The sequence below is a fragment of the Xyrauchen texanus genome, chromosome 34 (genome assembly GCF_025860055.1).
Source record: "Xyrauchen texanus isolate HMW12.3.18 chromosome 34, RBS_HiC_50CHRs, whole genome shotgun sequence".
NCBI classification, from domain to species: domain Eukaryota; kingdom Metazoa; phylum Chordata; class Actinopteri; order Cypriniformes; family Catostomidae; genus Xyrauchen; species Xyrauchen texanus.
Window position 1 is genome coordinate 20,486,178 of NC_068309.1, and position 20,615 is coordinate 20,506,792.

At 42.6% G+C, this 20,615-nt stretch overlaps 1 protein-coding gene across 1 annotated transcript in view; it reads right to left on the reverse strand.

Annotated features, from left to right (window-relative positions):
• igsf9bb (immunoglobulin superfamily, member 9Bb) overlaps positions 1 to 20,615 on the reverse strand; it is a 186,165-nt gene that overhangs the window by 116,916 nt on the left and 48,634 nt on the right. The window contains 1 exon segment of the mRNA XM_052103778.1: positions 444 to 635. Within this exon segment, the coding sequence (XP_051959738.1) occupies positions 444 to 635 (192 nt within the window).

Genomic DNA, 20,615 nt, shown 5'->3' on the forward strand with positions numbered 1-20,615 from the left:
GTCTCATCTTGCATGTGTTTATTGACTGTGTTATTTCATGTGAGCAGCAAACTGAAAACAATAAGCACTGTTTTCATGATAACGGCAAAGTGCCTCTAATGCAGCATTTCACTTATGCAGAACCAGTACTAAAACTTCATCACTAGTCTTTTGCTGCCTTGCAAGCACAGGTATTTCATTCAGGAAATGCATGTCTAGTTAATCTATTCACATGATAAAACACAGTTTAGTCCATGAAATATTCAATATTATTTGCATTATGTCCAGGACAGGGGTACAAACATGTTTCCATATTTCATGTGTCAGATTGTGCATATAAAAACATTGTGCACAAAACGATTTTCTGCTTTATAGAGATCAGAGTCGTGAGTGTCTGTGTGTGTCTGTCTTTGTATGTGTTTGTGTGAATGATGTAATACAGTGGAGAGGAAATCTGAGCTCACCGGCGTACTCTGGGTCCACATGGGGAGGATAGAAGCGGAAGTTGATGAAGAAGGGGATGGGCACTCCGAACTTGAACCACTCCACCACGTAGGGTTGGCCGTTGAGTGGGTGGGCCACGTCACATCCCAGAATCACGGTCTCCCCAGCACGGGCTGTCACAAACTGGGGCTCCTCTCTGACTCCGTGGGCACCTGGAAGAACATACAGACTTTTATTAGCAATCACTCACACAGGATTGTACCAACAACATATTTTAATTTCCCTGGGATGCATTGATTCAAAAGATGACTGATTTTGGCTAAAACTAGCCCTGCATCCAAATATGCATAATGCATACTTCCCTGCTACACAGTATGCAAAAAGCAATTTGTCAAAAGAGCAGGATGTCTAAATATTCAATTCATGAAACGGTAGGCGAACAATACCAAGATTCTGAAGTGTGCAATGAATGGACTCTATGCTATCCCATGAGCTCTAGGTAACAAATAGTTTCTTTGTGGTTGAAATGTCAAATTGGGGGCAGTGGTGGCTCAGTGGTTGAGGCTCAAGGTTACTGACCAGAAGGTCGGGTGTTCAAGCCCCAGCACCACCACGATGCCACAGCTGGGCCCTTGAGCAAGGCCCTTAACCCTATCTGCTCCAGAGACACTGTATCATGGCTGACCCTGCACTCTGACCCCAGCTTAGCTGGGATATGTAAAAACTAATACATTTCACTGTATATATGCAAAAAACTGTGTGTATAATGTGTGACCAAAATAAAGGATTCTATTCTATTGTACTCTTTTAAAAACACCCAAGTAAACTGTTTCTGCAGTTCTTGTATGTCATATGTCAAATAAGAAACAGGTCAAAGGACAATGGCAACAGAGCAGATGCAGGTACAGAATGTTCAGGATTGTATACCTACAGAAAATATTCTTTCAATCAATGGTCGAGAAGCAAGTTCTTAATTGAAATCATCAGCACATGAAAGGACTATGAAGGGAATTCAGATGCAGCCTAGATTTTAGTTAGCGGATCCACAACATCACTAAGACTCGAGGCTATATGCTCCACTAAAGCATCGATTATAAGTTCAATTCTGCATAAATTAACTCTACATCTGGATATCCTGGTATTCTAACCATTTCACTAATCAATATAAACACACTTATTCAGTCTCTATTCACTTTGACCCAAAACTGAGGTTTAAGCTTTGCTGTTTAAAGCAAAACTGAGGTATGTAAAAGAGTGAGCTTTATTTAATCACAACTGCTTAGTTACAGTAACAATCTAATGCTTTTTGCACATCAAAGGCTGCATCTGAAGCGGCGTACATTTTCACATAAATTTCAAGTGCAGAAATAATGTGATGAAATTAATGTAAAAGTATTTCTTTTCAACATAGAAACATGAAATTAATAATCAAGAAATTAAATTGATAAAAAATTGCATATTTATAAATAATGTAATATACTGTATACTCTGTCATGGAAACAACAAAGATTAAGGCTGCACTGATGCGGCATTTCATTTACACAGAGAAGTATCGGCATCAGAGCTGCCTTTAACCTTTTCATGAGTAGGGTCTAAATTCCTCTGCAGTGCCCCCTGGAGTGAGTTATTTTTGCAAACTGTAGCCAGTAGAATGGGACAGTGTGTATATGAGTATTTTTGTGTGTGTTTGTGTGTGTGTGTGACAAGTGCTAATGTAAACAGACCTGTGTCGGCACGAAAGCCAATTTGAATCTTACAGTTTGTAACGTATCTGGCTGTTGCAGAAACATATGTGTGGCGCTACTCTGAGGGGTCCAGTTATTAACCGTCACATATGTTTGATGGTACGTATGAAATGCTTAAAAAAATGTAGAGCTGGCACAGAGTCTCAAAGCAGCTCTTAAAGGTATTCTTAAAGGGATTTGGGTTCACCCAATAATAAAAATTCTCTCATCATTTACTCAATCCCATGACTTTCTTTTTTCTCCAGAACACAAATTAAGATTTTTAGAAGAATATCTCAGCTTTGTTGGTCCAAACAATGCAAATGAATGGTGATGAGGCCTTTGAAGCTCCAACAAGGAGATAAGGTCAGCATAAAAGTAATCCATATGACTTCAGTGGTTAAATACATAACTTTTGAAGCAATATGATACAGTATGTGTGGGTGAGAAACAGATCAATATCTTGAAAAATGTGAAAGTGGAGATTTATAGCAAAAAAGTACCAAAATATTGATCTGTTTCTCACCCACACCTATCATATCATTTCAGAAGATATGAATATAATCACTGGAGTAATGCATTACTTTCATGTGCTTTTTAGAGCTTCAAATGTCTGGTCATCATTTACTTGCATTGTAAGGACAACAGAGCTGAGATATTATTTGTTTGTTCTCAGCAGAAGACAAAAAGTCATACACATCTGGGATAGCATCAGGGTAAGTAAATGATGAGAGAATTTTCATTTAGAGGTGAACTATCGCTTTAACTCGGCGGTGTAAAAATACCTTAAGCAATGACTAGTGAAGCTCAACCAAAGGTTTGCTACAGTAGCTGATAAAATGAAACTTCAACTGTAGACAACTGAAATGTTTGTTCTAAATGGGGGTGGGGGGGCAAGACTTCACTTCATCTGCTTTCTCTTCAGGAGCAAAACTGACCTTGGCTTAAGGTCACTGGTTAAAAAAATAACTGATTGGATTAATCACTGTACAGTAAGACATCGTAATAGGCTCTTTGTGAGGTGACAGGTGAAAATTCAAGCTTGATTCAAATATAGGTAAGCTTAAATGTATTTATTAAATATTTCCTTTGTGATGCTCGTCTCATACAAAAAGCTGTGGAATCGAATGACTGACTCATGACTGTGATTAGATATTCTCTGCTGCTTTTTCCTCTATCTCTCCCTCCCCTCCTCTCTAGCCCTGTAATGATGTGATGACGAGAGCCAGAGTGCCGCCAGCGCGTCCCCATGCATATACCCAAGACTCCCGCTGCACCCGCTACCTACTGCAGCAGCGCCTGCTGATTGGCTACTGATGACATCACCGGTGAACAAAACAAGCCTCGGAAGGTATGACTTCACTGTTTGCAAGGCTGAGCGCAACAAGCAGTTAACAAGCTGCTCTCTCTTTCTATCATAATTACTCCTGTTTACAATGAAAGACACAGGGGAGTTAGCCGGTCAAACCATTTGATCACTGAGAGAAAAAGGATGCACATGTATGACAGAGAGGCTCGAGCATTCTGCCTGCTACATCTTGAAGCATAATGTTTGTTCCTCTGATTACACTATTTTCCAGTGTTTTGCAGAGAACATAAGTGTGTTTGCATGCTCATCTTACACGATTATGCTTAATAACCAAGCAAAGTGCTCATGTAAATGCCTTAAACTATGTTTTTATCGGTTTAAGGTCACAAACTGTTAAAGCAAAATCCTTTCTCCAAATGCTGATTGGGAAACAAAATTTTACCAGGAAGTTCAGGATTCTTGCGACCTACAGAATATATTGTTATTGATTTATACTGTATGTGGGTTTCATCAACAACCATGTGCATAGATCTAAATATAATAAATTGTTCCATGAGCTAGGACACATGGACTGATGTAACTGACAACGCACTGAAATTGTTATACTACACGACACCCAACCTCATTTACTCTCTGGTGCTTATCAATGTGTATCTTGGTGGTAAATGTGCAAATAGCAATTACAAAAATGTGTTTAATTGTTTTGTAAACAAATTATTAAAATGTAGTTATTTAGAAAAAAATAAGTAATATAAGTTTATGATTGGTTAAATTCAAAATCATTTTTATAGAAAAGATAAACTTCATTAATTTCAGTAAAAACTGAAAAATCTGCATTGCATGGTTTGAAGTACTTCCCATTATATGACACACACCTTCTGCTATTGTGGTCCTATGACAATGCAATTTCATATACAATACATAATACAATGCCTGGCCAAAAAAAAGTCCAGCACATCCCAAAGACTTTCATTGGGGTTAATTCATGTGTGATTCATTGTGGCCAATTCATGTGTGAAAATGATTCCTTATGCTCCCTGAACCACTCTTTCACAATTTGAGTCCGATGAATCTTGCCATTGTCATCCTGAAATATACCCGTGCCCTCAGGGAAGAAAAAAATCCATTGATGGGATAACCTGGTGTGACGAAGAGGAGGGCGGGGCCGGGGCATGAGTGCGCATGACCGGCCTCCAATCAGGCTAATCAGCCGAGGAGAGGGACAAAGCAAAAGTTCGGGAGAGAGAGCGCCACACCCAGCTGCCCTGTGTGTATTTGTTTGTCTTTTTAAGTTTTCATTAAACATTATTTTGATGCCCATTTTAAACCTTGTTACATTGGTGCCGAAACCCGGGAGGGAGGACAGATGCGCTGTTGTGGAGTCCTCACCACTGCCGTCCGCCCAAAGAAGCAGCCGTGGCCGTCTGCTGGGGGATGGAGGAGTCATTGCTGGCTGCCTGGATGAGGAGGAACGGCCACCGTCTGCGAGGGGAGGAAGGATTTGCTGCTGACCACCTGGAGTGGTGGAGCCGCTGCCAGAGGCGGAGGGGCTCAGTACCGTCCGCCAGTATGTGGAGGGGTGTTCCATCCACTCCGGTCCGCCCGGGAAGGAGTGGCTGTCATCTGCCAGAGGGTGGTGGAGTGGCTGAGGACCAGGCGACAGGGTGTCTCTTGGAACCGGCGAGCAATTTTTCTTTACTCTCTCCTCTCTCTCTCTCTGTCACTGTTACTGTCGCTCCGCCTCGCACTTTCCCTTTCCCCTTTTCCCTCCCTTGTCTCCCTCCCGGGGGATGTATGTTATGCCGGTAGTTCCCCAGCCTGAGGGAAATGAGGTAGTTCAGTTCACTGGATTAGTTCAATTGGTGTTTTACGTCGTTAAATGTTCAATTCTATTTAATGAGGGACATAATAGCCTACAGTTAAGATTGAGTTGCATTAGATTAGAATGGTGATATGATTATTCAAAATATTTATTAGGGGATATATGTATTACTGACATTAAAATTTTCTCTCCACATGTGAACGGATTATCATCGTGATTTTTCGGTATGTCTTTTAGAATTTCACAACAAACATTTGATCGTAGCAATCACCTCACCACTCGTGTTCTCATCATTAAGTTTTAATATTTGGCAGTTGATGTAGGAATAAAGAGACAAGACACGAGCATGTAGTTAAGTCAAGCTTAACTAAATAATAGGGAGCATGAAAACAGAAAGCGAAAGTAACCTTCGCGCTGGAGGTCGAACATAACCAAGTGCTGCTAAATTTTAAATTAGTGTTTTTTTTATCACATAATTTCTCTTTATATTAGAAATTCCATCTTTCCTTCATGCCAATAGTGTTTAAAACTGCTTAACACATGGTGAATTATTGCATTAAGGTTCATTAACAGGTGTTTTGATCATGATAGAGCATTAGTGGAGCGCTCTTGGAGCGAGAGACAACAATGAAGCTCCGATTTTTTTAAAACCCACTCCTTGCTCCAGGCATAATCATGCCGCTCCACTCCTTGCTCCGCTATGCTTACATACTCTGTTCAGTAAATTCAGGTAATCAGCTGACTTATATTTATTGCTGCATAATGTTGCTGAGCCTTGACTTGACCAATTCAAGCAACCCCAGGTCATAGCACTGCCTCCAAAGGCTTGTACAGTGGGCACTATGCATGACGGGTGCATCGCTTCAAGCGCTTCCCTTCTTTGAAATAGGGTAAACCTGGACTCATCAGACCACATTACCTTTTTCCATTGCTCCACAGTCCAATCTTTATGCTCCTTATCAAATAAAAAGTTGTTCTTTCTGATTTACCTCACTAACAAGTTGCTTTCTTGTGGCCACACAGCTGTTTAGTCCCAATCCTGTAAGTTCTCTTCGCATTGTGCATGTGGAAATACTCTCACTATTTAAAATAGCCATAAATTCTACTGATGATTTTTTACGATGTGACTTCAAGAATTTAAGATTTGTTTCCCACCACATTTCTTCCATAAAACTGATGGTTCACCACTATCCTTCCAGGTTTTAATAATGTGTTTGACATTTCTTAACATAATTCCAGTGATTTCAGCAATCTCCTTAGTTGTTTTCTTTGCTTGATACAGATCAATAATTTGCCCCTTCTGAAACAGTAACATCTTTTCACAACCATGGGATACATCTTCTGCTACACACAGCATCATTTAGGGTTAAAATAATTGTTGTAAGCTGAAACATTAATGTAATAATGATCCAATTATAGGCTTTTTGTTATGAACGAGCAGCGAAGGCAGACGAGGAGATGCAGATCCAGTTGCAGTTCAACTTTATTACATAAACAAACAGGCAAAACACAAAGGAAAACCCTCAATGGGGAAATAAACATTACATAGAAAACACGGGCAGGGAACACACACCAGGCTAACAACATTCAACGAACGACAAGGAGTGAACAAAAAGCAGGGCTTAAATACACAGTGAGTGATGACAGAATGAGACACAGTTGAAAACAATGAACAAAAAGGCAGTGATGATGGCAGGTGGATTCTGGGAAGTGTAGTTCTAAACAATGACAAGTGAGACAGTGGAGCTAAACAAGGGACAAAACTATAGAATGCAAAGGAGACAAAAATGGCAGACAGAGGGCAACAGTGAAACAAGACAAGGAATTCCTAACATAGCCCCCCCTCAAGGATCGGATTCCAGACGATCAACATAAAACAAAACAAAAAATGTCCATTGACTGGGGGGCGGGAGCTTGTGGTGGGCAGACAGACCAAGGGGGGCAACGACGGGCAGACAGGCAGTCCAGGGGGCAACGAAGGGTAGACAGGAAGTCCAAGGGGGCACAGAAGGCAGGCAGGAAGTCCAAGGGGGCACAGATGGCAGGCAGGAAGTCCAAGGGGGCACAGATGGCAAGGACAGGTTCAGGTGGTCTGGGAGCTGGCCACCGGGCAAGGACCGGGTCAGGAGGCCTGGGGGGAGGCCACAGGACGGGAACAGGGTCAGGAGGCCTGGGAGGAGGCCACAGGACGGGAACAGGGTCAGGAGGCCTGGGAGGAGGCCACAGGACAGGGACTGGGTCAGGAGGCCTGGGAAGAGGCCACAGGACAGGGACTGGGTCAGGAGGCCTGGGAAGAGGCCACAGGACAGGGACTGGGTCAGGAGGCCTGGGAGGAGGCCACAGGACAGGGACTGGGTCAGGAGGCCTGGGAAGAGGCCACAGGACAGGGACTGGGTCAGGAGGCCAGGGAGGAGGCCACAGGACAGGGACTGGGTCAGGAGGCCTGGGAGGAGGCCACAGGACAGGGACCGGGTCAGGAGGCCTGGGAGGAGGCCACAGGACAGGGACTGGGTCAGGAGGCCTGGGAGGAGGCCACAGGACGGGAACAGGGTCAAAAGGTCTGGGAGGAGGCCACAGGTCAGGGACTGGGTCAGGACCCCTAGGAGGAGGCCCTAAAGGCGGTGACCTGGAAGGCTCTGGCAGCGGAGCCATAGGAGGCTCTGGAGGCGGAGCCGCAGGAGGTTCGGGAGGCCGAGCCGCAGGAGGCTCGGGAGGCGGAGCCGCAGGAGGCTCGGGAGGCTTTGAGGGCGGAGCCGTAGGAGGCTCAGGAGGTGGAGCCAAGGGAGGCTCAGCTGAGTGAGGCTCTGGAGGCGGAGCTGAGGGAGGCTCTGGAGGCTCAGAGGCCTCAGGGGGCGGAGCCGTGGGGGGCTCAGGAGGCAGAGCCGAGGGAGGAGGAACCATGGAAAGCTCGGGAGGCTCAGGGGGCGGAGCCGCAGGAGGCTCGGGAGGCTCGGGAGGCGGAGCCGTAGGAGGCTCGGGAGGCTCAGCTGAGGGAGGCTCTGGAGGTGGAGCTGAGGGAGGCTCTGGAGGCTCAGAGGCCTCAGGGGGCGGAGCCGTGGGAGGCTCAGGAGGCAGAGCCGAGGGAGGAGGAACCATGGAAAGCTCAGGAGGCTCAGGGGGCGGAGCCGTGGGAGGCTCAGGGGGCAGAGCAGAGGGAGGCTCGACAGGCGGAGCCCTGGGAATCTCGGGAGGAGGAGCCCTGGGTGGCTCGGGAGACTTGAGAGGCGGAGCCCTGGAAGGCTCGAGAGGCTTGAGAGGCGGAGCCCTGGGAGGCTCAAGAGACTTGAGGGGTGGAGCCCTGGGAGGCTCAAGAGACTTGAGGGGTGGAGCCCTGGGAGGCTCAAGAGGCTTAAGAGGCAGAGCACTGGGAGGTTCGAGAGGAGCCCTGGGAGGCTCGGGAGACTTGAGAGGCGGAGCCCTGGGAGGCTCGGGAGACTTGAGAGGCAGAGCCCTGGAAGGCTCAAGAGGAGCCCTGGAAGACTCGAGAGGCGGAGCCCTGGGAGGCTCGAGAGGCTTGAGAGGCGGAGCCCTGGGAGGCTTGAGAGGCGGAGCCCTGGGAGGCTCGAGAGGCGGAGCCCTGGGAGGCTCGGAAGGCCGAGCTCTAGGAAGCTCGGGAGGCGGAGCTCTGGAAAGCTCAGGAGGCGGAGCTCTGGAAAGCTCGGGAGGCGGAGCTCTGGAAATCTCGGGAGGCTCGGAAGGCGGAGCTCTAGGAAGCTCGGGAGGCGGAGCTCTGGAAAGCTCGGGAGGCGGAGCTCTGGAAAGCTCGGGAGGCGGAGCTCTGGAAAGCTCATGAAGCTCGGAAGGCGGAGCTCTGGAAAGCTCGGGAGGCGGAGCTCTGGGAAGCTCGGGAGGCTCGAGGGGCGCAGGCTCTAGGACGGGCATGACCATTGGCGCTGGCTTTTGGTCAGTCCTGGCTATTGGCGTTGGCCCGGGAACGGTCGAGGCTACAGGCGCTGGCTCAGGGACAGTCGAGGCTACAGGCCCTGGCTCAGGGACGGTCGAGGCTACAGGCACTGGCTCACTGACCTCAGAGGCGACAGGCACTGGCTCGCTGAATGTGGTATGCGCTGGCTTGGGTTCGCTGACCGTGGCTGACGAAGGCTCTGGCTCGCAGACCGGGGCAAGCGAGGGCTCTGGCTCGCTGACCGTAGCTGACGAGGGCTCTGGCTCGCAGACCGTGGCAGGCGTGGGCTCTGGCTCGCTGGCCGTGGCAGGCGTGGGCTCTGGCTCGCTGGCCGTGGCAGGTGGAGACTGGGGAGCAGAAGCCTTTCCTCTTCTCCTCCTCCGCCGGGCAGACGAAGTGGACCGTGCAGGCTCACTAACCAAGGCAGGCGTGAAGGTACGAACCACGGGCGAGTGGAGGGTTATTACTGTGGGAGGAGTGGCAGAGTTCTCCTCGATGGCGCCCACAGTTAACGGCGAACCGCAGGCCAGCAGAGTCTCCTCCACGAACGCGTGGAGCGTCCAGCCGTGCGTTGCCTGTGGCAACCGCTCCTTATGTGCGGGGTGCAGATTGCGCCTGAAGAAGACCACCAGAGAGGAGTCCGGGAAATCCGAGATACCCGCCAGCTTAAGGAAGTCGCAGATGTGGTCCTCTATAGGGCGGTCCTCTTGCTTCAAGCAGAGCAGGTGGAAGTTTGCTCATTGAACCGCTGGATCCATAGTGTGGTCGTTCGTTCTGTTATGAACGAGCAGCGAAGGCAGACGAGGAGATGCAGATCCAGTTGCAGTTCAACTTTATTACATAAACAAACAGGCAAAACACAAAGGAAAACCCTCAATGGGGAAATAAACATTACATAGAAAACACGGGCAGGGAACACACACCAGGCTAACAACATTCAACGAACGACAAGGAGTGAACAAAAAGCAGGGCTTACATACACAGTGAGTGATGACAGAATGAGACACAGGTGAAAACAATGAACAAAAAGGCAGTGATGATGGCAGGTGGATTCTGGGAAGTGTAGTTCTAAACAATGACAAGTGAGACAGTGGAGCTAAACAAGGGACAAAACTATGGAATGCAAAGGTGACAAAAATGGCAGACAGAGGGCAACAGTGAAACAAGACAAGGAATTCCTAACACTTTTATGTATCTGCGTATTTAAATACAAACAGCAATTTTTTTTTGGCCAGGCAGTTTAAGATCACACACAACTAACTATGGTGGGTATGCCAAATAATCTCTCTCAACCTTGTTAAGAGAAGTTGTAGAATAGGCATTGTAGGAGATCACTTTTTGTGATCTGGTTGATCAATGCTGGAGTAAGGAACTTACAGTAGGAACGTTGGCAAGCCCAAATACATTGTACTTTTTGCGTCCATCCACTCTATTTGTAATTTTTTTCCCTATGTAAACATGCACGATATGGTGCTTTTTTTAGATACAGTGGCAAAAATAAATGTTCATTACATTGTTGAGATTCCTCACAGGTCCTAAACTAGCAGCCTCTAAATGCCAAAGGCCTGCACTTCTGCAGAGGATTCTGAAGGATAAAAAGAAAATTTAAAGAATACAACATTTATTGGGGGAGTCACATGACGCCATGCAAACGACATGTAAATGGCGAGCTCTGTGCATTTTGCTAGTTTTTAATCATTTTTATGTCATAAACCGGTGAGATTTGACACATATTGCTACATGCCTGTTCTTTGAAGACAACATGGCAAAGAAGTCAAAATCCTCTGGCCCTTGAGATATTAAAAGAAATTTACGTGCTCAAGCTGAAACCTCTGACGGGCCTGCAGACCAGAGACTCGGTTTGGACGATGCGGCAGGAGAAATCCGGTGCCAACTGTCCAATATGTCTGTAATGCTGATGACAGTTGTTGCCGACTTCGCGGATCTTGCTGTAATACATCAATCGATTACTGCGATGGGTTGGTTACAAGATTGTCGGACGTCGAGAGATGGATCGATTATCTGGAGTCAACGGAGAGGGAATTAGGTGCTAATCCGCTAGCGACCAAGATAGATTTGGAACGTGTTTATGAAAAAGTGGAGGATTTGGAGAATCGTAGCCAGCGAAATAATGTCGGAATTGTTGGAATTACTGAGCATGAAGGCAGAGATATGGTGAAATTCCTAGACGAGATCTTTGCTCAACCTAACAGGCCATAAGCTGGAAATCGAGCAAGCTCAGAGAGTCCCGGCTCACAAATCAGCTGAGAGAGACAGGCCCAGATCAATTCTGGACAAATGTCTGAGATCATCCAATAAAAATCTTGTGGTGTAGTGGTCTAAAGCACATAACTGGTAATCTTGTAATCAGAAGGATGCTGGTTCGAGCCCCACAGCCACAACTATTGTGTCCTTGATCAAGGCACTTAACTCCAGGTTGCTCTAAGGGGATTGTCCCTGTAATAAGAGATATGGTGAAATTCATAGACATAACATAACAGGCCATAAGCTGGAAATCGAGCAAGCTCAGAGAGTCCTGGCTCACAGATCGGCTGAGAGAGACAGGCCCTTATATGTAAGTCGCTTTGGATAAAAGCGTCTGCCAAATGCATAAATGTAAACATTCTTGGAAGAACCACAACATTTTCTTGTTCCAAGATTCTGCGAATTCGACAAAAGAGAAACGTGATCAATTCAAGGAATGCAAGAAACTCTTACATCAACGGAAGATCGCTTTTCCTCTGATGTTTCCGGCCAAATTGATAATAGATACCAAGGATGGCCGCAAAATACTTACATGCCCACAACAATCATTGTATTTCACAGAGACAATTGGGTGAGTAAACCATTTGGTGACTTTCATATGGCCCTTAAGTGGGAGGTCACGCTGTAAAGACTCTTGACTACTCTTGAATACTCATTGAATATACTCTTGACTGTCCGAGGAAGCTGGGCGCCTTTTTTGTTTCTTTTTGTGCTGGTTCCGCCTGGTGGCTTGTGTTTGTTTTGTGGAGTAACACTCCTTCAGGCAGTTGTGGATGAATCTGCTTGTTCTTTGTGCTTATGCCTCCTATTGGCTGGAGTTTGCTTTGTGGAGTATTTTTTGCAGGACATTGGAACGATTAGGTAATCTGCTGCACTCATAAAACCACCATCTAACTGAACATTCGTTTGACTGTCCGAGGAAACTGAAAGGCTTTATTTTGTATTTATTTGTTGTGTTGGTTCCACTAGCAGCTAGAGTTTGTTTTGTGGAGGAACCTACACATTCTTTGTGGTTATTCTGCCTATTAGCAGTAGTTTGTTTTATAGATTATTTTTTGTTATGTAATTCTGTTTTACGAAATTTGTACAGAAGCACCGGATTTGAGCAATCCGAATGTTGTCATGGGGGCTTTCGTAGGCGTACATGGACTGTTTGAATTTAGAGGGATGGATGGCAGTTGGCACTGTCGTGTGGGGGGTTAATGCGCATGTTTTTTTTATTTTTCTGTTTGTTTGGTTCAGGGGGAAGTTCAGGTTTTGATTGTTGCACTAATGGGGAATGTGGTCTTTATCATTTTAATTTTGACACACAATCTATTTTTTCTCATATGTCAAAATGTCAAAGGTTAATATGAGTGGACTGTCTCTCTCCATGTAGAATGTGAATGGGTTGGGGCACCCCATAAAAAGAAGGAAGTTTATTTATTTTCTTAAACGTAAGAAATATGATATTGTGTTTCTTCAAGAAATGCATCTTTCCTCGCAGAAAGCTTCTTTAGTGCTGGCTCAAGTAAGAGCAGTGGAGTCATAACATTGATAAGTAAACATCTACAATTAAAATGTCTCAAACCGATTAAAGATAAACTAGGAAAAAGTAATTATTGTTTTAGCAGAAATTCAGGCGCAAAAGTTGATTTTAGCTAATATTTACACACCTAATGCTGATGATCAGGGCTTTTATATAGATCTTGAAGGGATGTTGCAAGCTGCTGGCACCCCTTATGAGATAATATTGGGAGGAAACTTTAATCTATTGATGGACTCAATCCTTGATCTTAGTGATGCAAAACTGTGTAAGCCCCCTAGAGCAACATTGACGCTTCACAGGATGTATAAAAATCTTGGTCTTACAGATATTTGGAGACTTTTGAAACCATCTGGTAGGGATTATACATTCTTTTCATCAGTCCATAAGATTTATTCTAGAATAGATTTTTTTTGTTGATATCTAAGCCCCTTATTTCATCTGTTGTGGATTGCTCTATTGGAAACATCTTAGTCTCGGATCACTCCCTAAAGAGTTTAGAGGTGTTGCCACATACAGAGAAAAATAAATCAGAAAGTTGGCACTTTAATGTATCCCTTTAGCAAAATCCTGATTTCCAACAAATGTTAAAGGCTGAAATCAATATTTATATGGAGACCAACTGGTCCTCTGTATCCTCTCTGGGCGTGGCTTGGGAGGCACTTAAGGCAGTTCTTAGGGCACGGGTCATACAGTTTACCTCATTCATCAAAAAATCCAAAGCACGAGAACTTGTGGAGTTGGAAGAGAATATTAAAAGTACCGAGACAGTGCCGAATGTCACGCTTGACCTGACTGAAATACAAATATAATACTGTTTTGTCATGGAAAGTGGAGTTTTAGGTATTCAGGGCAAGAAAGTCATGCTTGGAGTCGGGGGACAAAGCAAGTAAGCTTTTGGCTAGATATATAAAGCATAGAGAGTCTTTTTCTACAATTCCCTCAATGAAATCTACTGGTGGTGAAATATTTACCTCAGCCATTGATATTAATAATGCTTTTAAAGAATTCTATCTTGCTCTTTATAGTTCCACGTCTTCGTCTACTGATGAAGATATTAGAAACTTTGTGGAACCATTAGATCTCCCTAAACTGACGACGGAGCAAAACAAATTATCTTGATTCTGAGATAAACTTGGAGGAGCTTGACGAGGAAATTAGGGCCTTGCCTACAGGCAAAGCTCCGGGGCCAGATGGCTTTGCTGCTGAATTTTTTAGATCTTATGCTACAGAACTGGCTCCACTGTTTATAGGAAGTTATACGGAATCAAAAAAGAATGAAAAGCTTCCGTCAACCATGACATATGCCCGGATCAGTCTGATTCTTAAAAAGGACAAAGTTATGACATTGCATATACATATAGATCAGGTGGGGTTCATTCGGGGCCACAACTCTTCTGATAACATTAAGCGTTTCATCAATATCATGTGGTCAGTGGCGATTGATCAGACTCTAGTCGCTGCCATCACACTTGATGCCGAAAAGGCATTTGAAATGGTATAATGGGATTTTTTTTTTTAAGATTTTGGAAATGTACAGGTTCGGGAGGATGTTTATCGGATGGATTAGGTCAGTGTTTCCCAACCACTGTGCCGGTGGCACACTAATGTGCCGTGAAAGATTGTCAGGTATGCCATGGATAATGATCATATTCCACAAAATATATAAATGCATGAAAAAAAATTTTCATTTCAGGGATCCAATACCATAATTGGTCACTTTTGTGATTGTGAAGATCAATGATTAATGTGCAAAAGTGAAAATATTTATACGTGTTAAGGGTCTTTCAAATGACTCGCATTAGCCCTGTGTGAATGTAAACTGACTCAGTTTGACCAACTAAGTGTAAGATTTAAAAAAAAAAAATACACTGATGGAAAAACATCAATAAAATAGTACAATGTTGACATCAACAAATAAGGCATATGCTAATGATTTGGCAGTGTGTCATCAAGCAAACTTCACAATGATTTTCACAACCCTCTCTCAACCTTCTAAATGAAATGGAAGACTGGAGGCACCACTCTGTTCCTTTGAAAATCCCACTCAGTAAAGTAGGTCAAAGTAACCCGTAAGTGATCTGAGATTCTGAAGAATTTGATTCAGGACAGTGTACTCTGAAAACATTGAATAAACACCAGGAGTGATAATATTGCTTAAATTAACTATTAACAGTACACCACAAATCAATATCTCAGGACAAATCAGAAATCTTAATTCAAGAACAAATCTATAAAAAAGAAAATGCTGCACACAGTGGTGTCTCATCACTGTGTCAGCTTTTTAAATAAAAGAAAATATATTTTTTATCATTATTTTCATGTGGTGTATGCAATCGCTCTGTTATATTTATTTTTCAGATTACTATTTTTATTGGTTGCTCCTCAAGCATGACACATAACAAAGCAAAACATTGATGTACAGAGTAGGGATGCACCGATCTGATACCTGGATCAGTATCGTTCCGACCAGCCCGATCCAAATCCGATACTGTGTGTTAGTCATGTTCGTTACTGTCATGCTCAAAAAATGACATAAAATAACCATTAACACAACACAATTAAAGTAGTTAATATCACTTGTGTATTTTATTCAAAGCCACTTGAAGACATGCGACAGCTCTTTGAATCACAAAAGGCTGTGTTTAATAAGTAAATATATAAAATGCATGCGCAGCCCATTATTGAATGGCACTGCTCAGTTTACACACACACACTCGTGCTTCACGCATTGCGCAATATTTGAGCGTTATTCACATAAGTATCTCAGATGTAGATCTTCAATAGTTCGGATCACTTATAATTTACATTTAGAACGGCAGCAGACGTGCATTTTTACCAGAATTTGAATAAGAAGGGAATTAAACTACAATGAACTTGCCTACAAACAGACACATACAAGACTTCCTGGAGAGCTCAGAATGCCAAAATAAAAGTGTCAGGGTTTAAAAGTTAAAGGTGTCACGGAGAGAAAGATATGAACTCAGTAGCAGAGTTTATTGACCAGATGACTGAAACAGTGAGGTAAACATTGTGAATAAATCCAGTTGAGCAGAGTGGTAAACAGCAGGTGAGTAATATCCAGACAGGGTATAGACTAGTGATGTGTCCTCCCGTATCGAGGCTTCGAAGCGTGCGTCGAGTAATCCGGGATGATTTCTGTGAAGCGCGTATCGAGGCTTGTGTCGATGACGTATGTGGTGACGTTTGAAGCCTCGCGAGCCGCCTGTACCACGTGACTGCGTCAGGAAGTGGTTCGCGGTTTGGCGGTCTATTTGAAATATAAGGGCCAGCAAAATGCAATGGATTCCCCCTCACATTTTGTGGACTTGGGACTTTGCGAGTTTGTTAGCGATCTATTCAAGCTTCTTTTTTTTGCGATGGAACCAGCAAGAAAAAGGAGATTTTCCCCTGTCTGGGAACACTTTGAGCTGATCTCACCAAATAATGTATTTACATTGTAATAATAACTAGTGTAATATAAATAAACGCGGCAACACAAGGTATTACTTGTTCTAATGTCTTTCTTCTTATTTCTGGTATTTTAAAAGGTGAAGTGTCTGTTGTGTCCCAAAGAACTTGGATACAACAACACCACCTAATAAATAAATAAATAAATAAGTAACACAAGCACATTCACATGACAACGCTCTCCCTTGTTTCCACTTTTCATTTTGACCCTGTCATTGTATCATAAAGACAGACACCATATAAAAGTTTATACTTTATGTATAAGCATCACAAACATCATTGATTAATTAATTCAATGCTTCAGACACCAAAGCCATAGTGTCATTATAATCACACTGCACGTTTTACATTTATTGTCCACTTGATGGCACAATAGAGCAAATGAAGCACCATGAAGCTTCGGCACATGAGTGAAACAATTGGATGGAACGCTTCAATGCTTTATGAAGCTTCATCTCGCCATCACTAGTATAGACACGAACAGATAACTCACAACAGTCTTATGATACTTGCAGTCAATAATGACGAAACAGGTATGTTTGACATAGTAGAAAGGTGTGGCGTCTCAGAGATACTATCGATGAGAACAAACAAAGTGTGTGTGTGTGAAAGCAGGGTATATATGCAGTCCTTGATTAGCCACTAATGATATGCAGGTGCGTGTAATCAGAATTCAGGGGAGAGTTAGCACTGAAGAAGTAAGAGAGAGAAACAGACCGGTGGATCTGTGACAAAAGGTGCACGATTGAGATATATTACTATTATAATATGTTATTATTATTATTATCATTTGTTTACAAATGCAGCTGTAAAAACCTAAAGAATTGAGACCTGGGAATCCCAAAATGTTGAACCATATTTTCAAAGAATCTCAACACTACACTCTCATTTAGGTCACCGAGCATATTAACCTCCATCACAATCCACTCTGACCAGCAGAAAGGGAACTTATTAATACATAACTTTGGGTTCAGCCATATGCTCGAAGCAAAATTTAAATAAATGTCCAAATTAAACACTCTTGATAGAAAGCAATGGTGAAATAGGGGCAAGAACTTCCTGCTCAATACAAAACCAGGGAGGGGCTCTCTCAGGTGGAAGCGACCAATGAGCCAAATGTCTGAGACCGAATGCATAATAATAAAACAAAGTCTTGGGTAGGACTAGCACACATTAATCAATCAGCAAAAAGCAAAAACTCCTGCCACCACCCCTGGAAAATCATCCTACTTTCTCATCGCGGCTGCTTAAAGTTCCAGGGCAAGACAGAACAATAATGAGAAAAGAGGGCAACCCTGCCGGGTGCCCCATCTAGAGTAAAATAATCAATTTGTTTGTACTGCCACTACCGGATGTCCATAAAGTAACTTAATCCATACAATAAAAGTATTACCGAACCATTACATTTCCAAAATCTTAAAAAGATAATCCCATTCTACCATATCAAACTCCTTTTCGGTGTAAAGTGAGATGGCAGCGACTGGAGTCGGATAATTCGCCACTGACCACATGATATTGATGAAAGGCCTAAAGTGATCAGAAGAGCTGCAGCCCCGAATAAACCCCACCTGATCTATAAGTATAAGAGATGTCATAACTACTTAATCGGTCAGCTAAAATGTTTGACAATATTTTAATGTCTAGCTGGATTAGGGAAACTGGATGTTAACACTTACACTCACTTGGATCTTTGTCCTTTTTAAGAATCAGATTGATCCAGGCTTGTGTCATGGCTGGCGGAAGCTTTCCATTCTTTAATGATTCCATATAAACTTCAAGCAAAAGTGGAGCCAGTTCTGTAGCATATGATCTAAAGTATCCACAAAGTTTCTAATATCTTCATCATTAGACAAAGACATGGAACTATAGAGATCAAGATAGAATTCTTTAAAAGCATTGCTCTGCTATATTTCTTAAACTATTTCCCTGACTCACCTGCCTGTTCCTTTAACATTTTTATTCCTCTGTTTAAGAAGAGAATTGTTCTAAAAGTTCTCAATAAAATGAATGACGCATCTGTTTTAGCATCTGTTCATCTGTGTTAAAACAGTTCAAGCCAAATTCAAAGGCAAATTCTTGTCTGATTGCTTCATAACATAAAGCTTCATATAGCGACACCAAACAGAATTGCTAAAATATTTATTGTTTTCAAGCTGGTTTTTAGAACACTCCCTAAATGTGCCTTTGGTCGGTCCCATCTCAAACAAACATATTTTGATTTGGTATAGCCATTATGGTTACAGCATGTTAAGCTGGGGAAATAAGAAAAAGTGCAAAAAGGCAAATTTGGAGAAATATGAAGCAAGAAGCAAGCAACTATACGATGCTAATTCAATTACATTACCTCCCTTTGCAACAGACTGTAGCTTTCCCATTCATCTGCATCAGAAGGTTCTGACATGGCTGATAAAAATCTAAATATCATGATGGCTTTCAAAACTAATGAAGCTCTAATGGAAGGGAAGGACTTGACCTAGTTTGACTGGATCACACCAGCCCTGCCATGGATCACTTACTGAGTTCACACAAAAACCCTCAGAGATGTGCAGCTTCTCTATGAAATGTGCTCAATTTTTTCAAACAGCCCCTAATTGAGCTCTGAACAATCCTCTGTCAAAGCTGTTCTTTCATTTCAGGTGACTAGGAGCAATCATATGATTAGATCTAGAGCAGACAGCAGAATGAATAGGTCCTTAAGCTAAATATAGCTAATTGTCCTTTAGATCATGCTATACGATTCATTCAAATGTGAATAATTACATTTATTTCTTGTTAATCAGATTCCATTTCCTTTATAACCTTCATATCCATTCATTGACAAGACAGAACAGATCATTTTTTCCCTAAAATTTTCAGCACTGATTATGGTGCAAATTCTGCAGAATTCCACGAAAACTGTGGGTGTATTGTATGTAAATTAAGTGGACAATTTGCTATTGTCCTGCAGAATAGGTCATTTCAAAAGCAGGCCTTAGCTCAGCCCAAAGTCCAAACTCAATTCCTACATTTGGAGATTCCACCAGTGGATAGTAATAAAGTTGATGTCCAAACTCTGAAAATATAGTGGAACATCAAATAATGTCCATGACGGTCACTGTTGTAGCCGTATTATGAAACATATATTTATGAAATGTGTGTAAAGCTATCTTAAGGTCAGAGTTTATTTTTCAATTATTATTATGATTAATATGTTTATATTTACATTTGTGTTTAAGATCTAATTTGTATTGGTATCTTTCCATCTGCTGTTGTAGATTGATTTTTATGTCACTGCAAAAGAGAGCAAAATGTTTGGACTTGTTATGATTTTTTGACCACTTCTTTTATTTTCGTTTCGTTTGAAGTGTAATTTGAATTTAGAAATTATTATTATAATTTTTTGGAGCTTTAATAAAGTAATAACATTTTTCAAAATCAAAATTGACTGGTAGAAGTGAACTTCTTATGAACGTGCTGTCTTTGTTTATATCGCTGGTGCTTCACATGGAATAGAATATGAATATAGAATATGATGCTGGAGAAGAACCTCAGAATAAAAGTGCACTTGATCAAGCCCATTAGTGCTCGGCATGTGAAATTTCAACAAAGCCACATACAGAAAATACCAAAACTTAATGGTCATGCCCACTGACTTTGCATGTATGACTTATGGCATAGTGCTGCACTTAGCACTAGCACTCCAAAAATAGGGCTCCATATTTAAATATGGCATAGTATGTTAAAATGAGCTCTATCAGAAAGCATTATGAAATCTGTTATACATTTTTGTAGTTGACACAATATTTGTCCTGCAGTGATGTGCAATAACAAAAATATTTTTTTAATTATTTTATAATCATTACGCATGTAGTTTTTAGGGCCTCATATTAACAGAGAGACTGTGTAGATTTTGGCTTTCCCTTATTCATATGCATACATTTTAACCTAAAAATGTAGGGAAAAATGTAATGTTCATATTATATTATTTATTCAAAAAATCCTTCAAAATTAAGCATAGCTTCAGTTCAGGCATGTCATGTTAGCCAGCTTGCAATCAGCTGACACTCAGCTGATCATGATGTCTACCAATCTGTGTCTGTTGCAGAACCATACCACCAACAATCAATAAAGTATTCATTAAGTATTGAAGTTGGTATTCATTTGACAGAATTGGTCCTGACTGAAATGCAAAT